We start from the raw sequence: 10,419 nt of genomic DNA, 5'->3' as shown, positions 1-10,419 counted from the left end.
TACAGCTAGCCTATTCCTAGGTCCTCCACTATCGGGCTAGGGGAGGCTAGCTAACCCAGCCCTGGTTAAGCTGGGATTACGGCACCCTGATTTCCCAGACCGGCTCTTACAAGAGCATCGGCTCTGGGCTCTTGGGGCCACGCCACTGGCTGGCCTTGGTCGGTCCTGAGAAGGGCAGCGATCCAAGGGAGTCCCAGGGCTTATCTAGCAGGTCTTCTTGCTTCTCTGGTTAAAGCTGAACACTCAACCCCGAGCCCTCTGGCTCACCGCCTTATATAGCAATTCCCCCCTGAGGGGTGGGGCCGTGAGGGATCCCAGCGCCGTATTAGCCCCCCAGGCTAAACGGCGTGGATGTCGATGTAAGCACCTGCTCGCGTACAGACATAGCCACGCCCAGTGTGTTTGTTTCCCATCCGTATCAACTCTATAACACCCCCTTCGTAACACCTCTACAATTGTAGCAATGATCGGCAATGGCGGAAGACTCAATTTTGCCGTGTTTCAGATCTGACTTGTGCTCGCGGAAACGATCAGAGACATGACGTTTCGTTTCCCCAATGTAACAATCACCACAGCTGCAACTCAGTTTCCAGACTCCAGGGTATTGCAAGTCAGGAATGACATCCTTCACAGATGGAATAAGATCACGGATTTTATGTACTGTACTGAATCGGACTTGGATCTCATGTTTGTTTAGAATTTTGGAGATCTTTTTGGTCACGCCTGCTATGTATGGCAACGTGATAGGAGTTTCAAGTGGCTGTTTCTGTATGGTGGGAGAAACAGCATGGCGGATGGTGCGGTCAAAGTATCCGTTCATCCTGAGGGCCCCATGTACATGTCTTAATTCACTGGCCAGGTGGTGTTGGTCAGAAATGCCATGAGCTCTGTGGTATAGCGTTTTGATGAGATAATTATTTTGAGATGGGTGGTAGTGGGAATCAGGTTTAAAGTAGGAATCTGTGTGGGTGGCTTTCCTGTAGACAGAATGTCCAAAGGATCCGTCAGGTCTCCTCTCAAACAGAATATCTAAGAATGGTAGTTTACCATCTTCCTCCACTTCCATGGTGAATCTGATGGATGGGTGTCTGGAATTGATGTGGTCCAAGAAGTGGTTCAATGCTGGGAGGCCATGTGGCCAAATGACGAAAGTGTCATCCACATACCTCTTCCACAGGGAAGGACGCAGGGTGGATGTCTGGATGGCGTCTGATTCAAACTTTTCCATGAACATATTGGCTATCACTGCTGACAAGGGGGAGCCCATAGGGGTACCCTCGTTCTGTTTGTAGAAGGTGTCATTCCAGGTAAAATAAGTGTTGGTGAGGCAATGCCTAACCAGCGCAGGCCCATCCGAATTCAATCCATGTTGGACCAGGTCTTCAATTATTGTAAGGGTGTCAGGTACTGGGACTTTGGTAAAGATAGATACCACATCAAAACTCACGAGGATATCTCTCATCAAAACGCTATACCACAGAGCTCATGGCATTTCTGACCAACACCACCTGGCCAGTGAATTAAGACATGTACATGGGGCCCTCAGGATGAACGGATACTCTGACCGCACCATCCGCCAAGCTGTTTCTCCCACCATACAGAAACAGACACTTGAAACTCCGATCAAAACTATCACGTTGCCATACATAGCAGGCGTGACCAAAAAGATCTCAAATTCTAAACAAACATAAGATCCAAGTCTGGTACAGTACATAAAATCCGTGATCTAATCCCATCTGTAAAATATGTCATTCCTGACTTGCAATACCCTGGAGTCTATAAGCTGAGTTGCAGCTGTGGGTGATTGTTACATTGGGGAAACGAAACGTCACGTCTCCGATCAAGTCCGCGAGCACAAGTCACATCTGAAACACGGCAAAATTGAGTCTTCAGCTATTGCCGATCATTACTACAAAGCTGTGGGCTCATGATATTGTCTTTTCCGAGACCAAGGTACTCTGCAAACCTTCTGGCTACCATCAAAGGTTTGTATACGAAGCCATCCAGATATACAAACACGGACATAACTTCAACCGTGATGGGTACAAACCGAGTAATCATTGGAAAGATGTTATTAACCATGTAAAGATTTAACTACACATTTGGAACATCATATTTGACAGGTACTATTCTACTTTACCGAGTGTTGACATCCCCAGCGTTTAACAGTACTGCCTTTTTTGTATTTGGATTGTCAGCCAACACCGGTTACAACCCCAAGTACACCTATTGTTCTCTTTTAGCCCTGCCCACCCCCCCCCCCGCAACACGTTCCATTCATTGGCTAACACATTCAGATAAGCCCCCCCCCCTTCCCCTTAACTTGTATTTAAGAGCTTGTCTCTTGGAATTTTGCCTCACTTGATACAGTAAATTTAGCTGTGACGGTCCCACCTGATAACGGAGACTTGTGTTGCCTCCGAAACGTCGTGATTTTTTATTTTATTTCTATTATTATTTCTATTATTTTTATTATTTATTTTTACCTACGTGACATTACCGAAAAAACCTAAGTGTCTGAATAGCGTTTCTCCTGAACTCCCTCGCACTGTAGGACGGGCAACCTGTCAAGACAATTTCTCCTGGACTTACTCAATCCTGCATAATAACTGACATGATGACGTGTGAAACAGTTCTCTATTTTATTGGGGTGATTTGAATGTTCCTTCTAAAGACTTGGTGGCCATTTTGTTTACAAGAAAAATGCCAAGAAAAAACAAAACCTCCCAAACAAACAAAGTGTGGCAGCATTGTGGCGTGCAAAACAAACGGAGGAGCTGCGCCTCTCAACAGCAACCAAACGATGAAGGCAGTTTGGCAGCACAGGCTGAGTAAACTGCAGAGCAGCTTGCATCAAGACAAGCCGGAGACTGCACCGTTACTGTTGCAAGAGCACAGGCTGAGGATAATTCTGGACAGCGTGTATGGGGAGACGAGCCAGACTGCAAAATTACTTTTGCAGCACGGGCTAAGAAAACACGTTTTAGCTCGTTTGGAAGGCTTTCTGGTGCTTTGCGCCTCGCCTGTTGCCCCCACTGATGTCTTCTTCCCCCCCCCCCCCTCCTTTGAAATGTGCAGTTACTACTATAGTCGGTAGATGCTACTATAGTTACTAGACCTCTTTCTCTTGGCTGTCCATAGAAAAAGATGACGAATGCTCCTCTTGTGGGTGGGCTAGCACTTTTGGCATATGTGCCACTTCATGTGGCTGTGGATACCGATGCGACAGCAGCACACTTTGCTGCAGATCGGACACGTGTGTTGGGTCTCGGATGGCGTTATTCCAGCTGTGCGTTGGTGTCTGGGGGTGTCTCTGGGTGCACCTCTCGCATCTTCACTGTGAGATAGCATCTTCCATGTGCTGAACCCCTCTGGCACAGGTGGACCACCAGGTGGACCTGTCCAGTGCCAGCGCTTCAGCAGGTCCTTGCTGTGGTCCTCGAAGCATTTTTTCTCTCCTCTAGTGGAGCGTTTTACTTCGCTGAGTTGGCGTTAGAGAACTCGACGGGGGAGCAGCTGATCAGGCATGCGGATCACATAGCCAAGCCAATGGAGGTGTCATGTGGCCATGCTCACCTCAATGCAGGACGACTTGGTGTTGGTGAGGATCTCAGGAGGTAGAACTTTGTCCTTCCAGATTATCCCTAGGATGCGCTGGAGGCATCTGATGTGGAAGGCTTCTAGGATGTTAATTTGCCGCCTATATGAGGTCCAAGTTGTCTGAGCCATAAAGCAGGGTGGAGACAAAAACGAAGTTGCAAACTGCCTCCTTGGTGTGGGTCTTGAGCTTACAGTTTTTGAAGACCCTGGCCTGGAGGCATCCAAAGGAAGTGGAGGCTCTGTTGGCGTGAGTGTCAATTTCATCGTCAAGGGAGTACATAGGGGAGAGGGCAGAACCGAGATAGGTGAAATGGGGTACCAATTTGAGGTGAACACCACCGATATTGAAGATAGCGAGTGAGGTGCATGTAGATGAGAGTTGAGCAATTATTTCCGTCTTCTAAGTGTAATAAAGGACTTCGCCACGCACTACTTGGTCTCCGTCAGTCTTTATTTGGGTTAACACCCGCACCCCGCTGGTCCCAACACCGGACCAGCTGCTCCTCGCGACGCGCCCCGCACGCGCTCCTCCGTCAGTCTCTCCAGCTTTCCCGCTCTGCACACCGCTGGCCGACGGTGTGCTGAAGCCCTGTGGCCATGTGGCTGATGGCGCGAATTCCCTTCAGCCACCCAACGTGGTCCCGCTTCTTCATTCAAACGACTGACCCGGAGCCCTTCCGGGCTCCCACCTATATCCCCTTCACCACATGACCCTGTCTCCTCCCTCACACCACGCCCTTCCAAACCTTCCAGATCTCGCCTCCCCATTGCGCCCTGCTGGCTCCGCCCCTAGGTTCCGCCCCCACTCACCTCGCTTCCGATTGGACCCGAGGTGAGCGGGGACCTTCACATACGCCCCCATATTGGCTCCGCCCCCCAATACCACGGGCCGTATGATTGGCCCAAAGGCCAGCAGCGAACCCCGCTTGCACTCGCATTACATGACCCCCCCCTCTGATGTTAAGGACCAGCCGTCCCGGCTGAATCAGGATGGAATAATGCGAGCGACAGGCCACAACAGACACGATGGAAACAAAACTAATGACGAATAGAATCAACGAAAGGAAAGGGACTAGGATTCGGTACGGAACACCGGCCCATCCTCCGTGCAACAAGCAAGAAAGAATTAAGGAATAGAAGGCAATGCACAACAACGGTAACCGACACGCAAGAACGGCAGACGCGCATAAATCAGGAATGCGGTGTCTTAGAGCGTGTCCGTGTTGCTGGTCCATCCGCCTGGCTCAAGTCCAACTTCAGAGAACAACTGGTAGAGCAGGAGTGATGGCCAGGCGCTCCACTCCCCTTTCAAGTCCACATCCGGTTAGCACAACCGGTGACACCCAGTGTGGTAGGCGCCGAAGATCTGTGACGAGAAGGAGAACCCAACCTCCTGAGGCACAGCACCATGAAACGCACATCAGCATGTCGTACACGACAGCCACCCGGCCCCAGGGTAGTGGAGATGATCGTAATCCACCCGGCGTAAGGAGAAAACCAAATAAAATACACAAAAATCGACGCGTTGGATGCACAACAAACACCCCGAAGCGAACTGAAGTCACACACTGACACGGCATGGATGGCAGGGTATCACACAGCTCCGTCTCCAGGCCGACGCTGTCGACTAGGCACTCCACGTGAATTTGCTGTTGTTCTGGCTTGTCGACCCCGGCTCCTACGACTGCGGGGATCGGCGGCTGCTCAAGTTGCACAGCATCTACTCTTTCCCCTTTCTCTCCTCGACAATCGCCGTCAGAAACCAATCAATGGCGGAGGTACGGCAGTCCAGTCTCTTAACTATGTGGTGCCAGTCTTTTTGTCTTGGCAATACTGGTTTCCTGGTCCGTGGCGGGGCCTCCAACTCTTTCGGGAATTTAGCTGCCAGCGGCTCCCGGTTCCTGATGGGTTCCACTTCTCGGGGACCTGGGGCACTTATGGATGACACCTCTTCCTCTGAGGGAGCTCCCCTTCGGGTCTTCTTTCGGGATACTCTAGACTGAATCCCACCACTGCCACCAGTTGAAAGAAGCTCGTTGCAGACATCCACTTTTTTTAAAAAGTAAAAACTTTATTTCTATTGAAACGTATTTAGTGCCGAGTGTAACAATTGCCACACTCGTAATTACTATGACTATATTCAGCCCCGATGGTTTCCACCAAATTGTTTCATGAACAGTCAGTCCCAATGGTTTCCATTCAGTTGTTTCTCGAAGTCAGTCCCGACGGTTAAATTAAGTTGTTCTCGAACAGTCGTCCCCAATGTCGTCCACCTTGGCCGTCGATTATTCCCTGAACAAGTGCCCCGTCGGCGGGCCACGCTCCTCCTCATATACTTGCTCAGCCCCGCTCCTATCGGACATTGGCCCCACACTCGACTACAACACGTGTATTCTTTATTGAATGAGTACAGTGAATTGGCGGCCACCTGTTCCCAATTACCTTAACGTGTGCCTTCTAGCACTTTCTTTGCAAAGTCTTCTACACATGGATAGGTGTGTGTACATATACCCATGTATGTGGACATGGATGGGTTTATGTCTGCGTGTATATTTTTGGATAAGTGCACCTGTGTGTGCGTGTGAGTATATGCATATATTGTGAGTGTTGTCTACGTAGGGGCGCAGGGTGGTGCAGGGCAGTGGTAACATCTCGTATGGCCTCACAGCAAGAAGGGATGAAGGGATGGGTGGTCAGCACCACGCCCGGCCGTCTGTCTCCCATTGACGATGTTTACACAGCACTTGCGGCCAAGTCGATCTAGGGGACGGCCAGGACCGGTTAATATTATCGTGCTAACTGCCCAGGCTATGGCGCAGTTACACAACTAAAACGCAACAAGCAAAAAGTGACAGAATAAGAGCAGAGGTAATGCACCAGAGTTTTATTATCAGTTTAGCAATGCAGAAGCTCGCTTCCAATTCCCTTGAACGAGTCGTGCAACGCCTCTTCGAACAAAAAAACAAAGCTACCGTGGCACTTACTGCGACAGCCATCACCAGTGGAGCCACTCCAAGAACAAGGACTGGAGCAGCACTTGCCACACAACCACAGGAGACGTGAAGAGAAATAGAGTGAGTGACTGAATCCATTAAACTACGGCTTCCACGTATTGTGTAGGTCATGGGGGGCATTTTTCTTGCCTACTATTTCATAAACGGGTGCAACAGGTTGTGTTCAAAACGGTTGCTCACCACCAAGGTTAACCATTGGCAGGAATATACCTCTGGTGGAATGCCAAGAGTTGGGAGAAAAAATCGGTTAAGCGTGCTCCTCTGTATGGGGTTCACCTTTGCTACAAATAATAAACCACGAGGAATACAGCCACTGTGGACGGTCTCATCACTCGTAAGCTGTAAAGATGGTAAAACCCTCCTCCAAACTCCCCTACACAAAGGATCGACGCTATGGGGAAACAGGTCACTGATATTGGGGGCTAAATTCATACGATGGACTGCACTTGATAATAGATTATCTGGCGCGTGATTATCTGGCGGTCCTGGGCCTATCTGGCAAAACCGGCATGCAATTGAGAAATCGCCAGAAAACGTCTCCAAAGGCTCTACCAGTCTGGCGATCGGCACCATTTGCGTGACAAAAAAGTAGCTACGCTTGATTTCAGTGTCAAATATTATGATACAGTACTTTATACACGACATACATACAACTAAAACAATTAAATAAACTGCACGTATATACATTTTTCATGACTAATAACTGAAGTAAAACAAACAGGAAATATATGTGTAGTGGGTTCAATTTAGGCGCACACACTTCTTGGGAGGCAACACTCATTTATTAGAACAGTAAGTATTATAACACTGTACATTACACATAGGGTGGTGACCACCAACCTACTCTAGCTAACACACACTTCTCTAACTCTCAGCTACTCTAGCGTGACCAAGCCAGGTGGGCTACTGGCAGGTCCGCTGACTGGAGGCTTGACTCTTCTTGGCGTCTTCACGATGCATCTTCATTCTTGGCATGGGCAGCCTCGAACTTCGTGAGGAGGGTACTTATATGGGCCTCGGCGTGCCCGGGCACCACCCCGGCCAAGCCTCCCTTCGAGAACCCTCTCGAAGCCCCCCTGCTGTCCACGTGCCTCCCGAGATGCCCCCTGGGCCCCCGGTCCCCCACTGGGATCTGGTCACGTGTCCAGCTGGGATCACAGAGCGTGCCACGACCTCACACCACTCCCGTGGCCTCCCGAGCCTAGAACCGGCCCTGACATCATTCCCGCCTCCAGTCGGGATGACTTCATGTGTGTGTGTAGACCCACGCGGTAGTGACGCTCCCTGCGTAGTGACGTCACACGTGTGCGTGTGTACACAATGGTGATGCTACAATCACTACATCAACCCCCCCCCATGTAAAAAAACAGCCGTCCCGGCTGTGACAATAAAAAAACAGTGTGCTTCCAACAACGTCAATAAATAACCGGCGACCGATAATAACTACCGCAAGAACATATGTACACACACCGAGAGGGGGGGAGGGAAGAACGTATGGAACGAGGGGAACCAACAACAACACATGGACACCGAGAAAAACTGGTCAGCCCGATTATCCCTCAGCACAGCCCATCCATGCGAAATTGTACGCACACACCGACATGTGAATGTGACTGTTCGACAATGGTGTAAGCAACCAACAAGGTATGAGAGTCATGCCCAGCGGCCAGTCTTCGACGAGTTCGTGTGGCCAAGCCCTCAGAGGAGGCGAGCGTGCTCTCCCTGGAGGTCCTGGGGGAACTTGAAAAAGGCCCAAAGAGGGCACGGCCCTTCCCCAGGAGTTGCGCAACAGGATGAGCAGGAGTGATGTACGGGCGCTCCACTCCCACCTTTAAGTCCACATCCGGTCACAACCAGCGACTCTAAGGGCGACAGGGGCAGGAATCCTGTGACGAGAAGAAACCACCTCCTGAGGCACAGCACCACAAGCCTGTGCCTCAGCTCGTCGGACACGACAGCCACCCGGGCCCAGGGAAGTGGAGATGATCGTATTCCGCCCGGCGGAAGAATGAAAAACAAAAATACATTGATTTTGACGCGTTGGATGCACAATCAACACCGGTAATCAAACCAAAATCACACAACCACCCGATGGATGGCAGGGTCTCACACTGCTCTGCTACCATTCCACCCCACAGGTGGCAATAGGGCGAAGACCGAAATTCTAACACCCACCTACACACACCACTTAACATTCCGGACGTCTCCCTACATCCCAGGTCGAGAAGTTGCACTTCAGGGTCGACCCATGTGCTGGCTCAAGGAAGTCATGCTTCAAGGTCGAGCCAGTATGCTGCACCCAAGTACAACGTTGGATGTTGCACAACATCCCAGGTCAAGGAAGTCAAGCTTCCAGGTTGACCTATGTACTGGGCAAAGAAGTCTCACTTCAGGGTTGCCCCAGTATCTACATTTTTTTCTGAAAATATGTGAAATCGACGTGGCACAAAATAAATGCCTCCTCTTGCCCAGAAATAGTTCACACGTGCAACCCACACATCTCCGAGGCCACCCGCGTACGTACAAAATGGCGGCTGCATGCGCAACCCGCGTCCCCATGGCTTGTCGCGCGTGCCCAAAATGGCGGCCCAACGCGTGAACATCTCTGTGGTTTCCCGCGAGCGTAAAAAAAAATGGCGGCCCAACGCGCAACCATCTCCGCGCCTCCCGCGCGTGTACAAAATGGCGGCTGTATGCTCGAACCGCTTCTCCAAGGCTACCCATGCTCGTACAAAGTGGCGGCCGCACCCCCGAACCGCATTTCCATTGTTTACAGCGCTTGCATCCCAGCAGCCCTCACTGAGGACCACCAGACATTACATGTCAACCGTTAGCACCCCCCGCCTTTCCAACGTGGCGTCTCCATCCTTAAACCGTGCACGTCGGCCATATCGGGGGAAATTTCCATGTTACCACCCCACCGCTTTTCCGACGTGCGTCACAATCAGTTTCACGCGTCAGCCTTATCGGGGGGAATTTTAAAGCCTGTCTCTCACCAGGCTCGCATTTCAGCATTCGGCTGTACAAAATCGAGACAGAGAGGACACATCAATCACTCTCTCGAAGACTCGCATTGCATCATTTGGCTGTACACAATCGAGCTGGGAGGACACATGGATCACTCTCTTCAAGACTCGCATTGCAGCATTCGGCTGTACACAATCGAGCGGAGAGAGCGATGTCATCTGGCAGCAATCCACAGCCCAACGCACCCCTGAACCACACAGAACCCAAGGGGCACCCTCGAACCCATGAGCGAGTTTGAACCACACCGGTCATGTCATTCAAAAATCCCACACAACCGCAACCATGGGATTTCCACGGGGCTTCGGCACCCAACTCAAGAAACACGCAACACTCGGTCATCTCACCGACAATCGCAATTTCACAACATCACAACACATACAAGCAATACTCCAAACAATCCGTACATAATAAATAATCACAATAAAGTACCCAATAGTCCATACACTGTTAACACTCTCGAGCAAGGATCGATACAGTCTATACATTGATAACAATCACGAACAAAGCTCCATACTGTCTGTACCTTGGCAACAATGACGATCAAAGTTTCTGACAGTCACACATTGACAACCATCACGATCAAAGTTTCTGACAGTCACACATGAACAATCACGAGCGAAGCTCCATACAGTATACCCAATAACAATCGCGACTCCGCAATAACATAAACGATGTAACAACGCGAGTCATTAACACGGCAACCCACAGGACGTTAACGGAGCTCGGGACACCCGACAACGATTTAATAATTAGCACACAAAAAAAAATTTACACAGCA

General features: G+C 50.3%; 1 protein-coding gene across 2 annotated transcripts in view; it reads right to left on the bottom strand.

Moving 5' to 3' along the window:
* Positions 1–4,033: 4,033 nt before the first annotated feature.
* Positions 4,034–10,419, bottom strand: part of LOC144737603 (uncharacterized) — a 36,289-nt gene continuing 29,903 nt past the window's right edge. Inside the window, exon 5 of one of the 2 annotated variants that reach the window (XM_078620367.1) lies at positions 4,034–4,966. In XM_078620367.1, coding sequence (XP_078476493.1) covers positions 4,857–4,966 — 110 coding nt within the window. In that variant the 3' untranslated portion in view covers positions 4,034–4,856. Of the gene's footprint in view, positions 4,967–6,469; positions 8,477–10,419 lie in introns of those variants that run through there. The other variant, XM_078620366.1, reaches the window with a different exon arrangement.

This window comes from Lampetra planeri, chromosome 72, assembly GCF_965212315.1.
Source record: "Lampetra planeri chromosome 72, kcLamPlan1.2.h2, whole genome shotgun sequence".
Taxonomy (NCBI): domain Eukaryota; kingdom Metazoa; phylum Chordata; class Hyperoartia; order Petromyzontiformes; family Petromyzontidae; genus Lampetra; species Lampetra planeri.
Note: the sequence above shows the minus strand (reverse complement) of the source record. Positions and strands in the feature narration are given on the sequence as shown.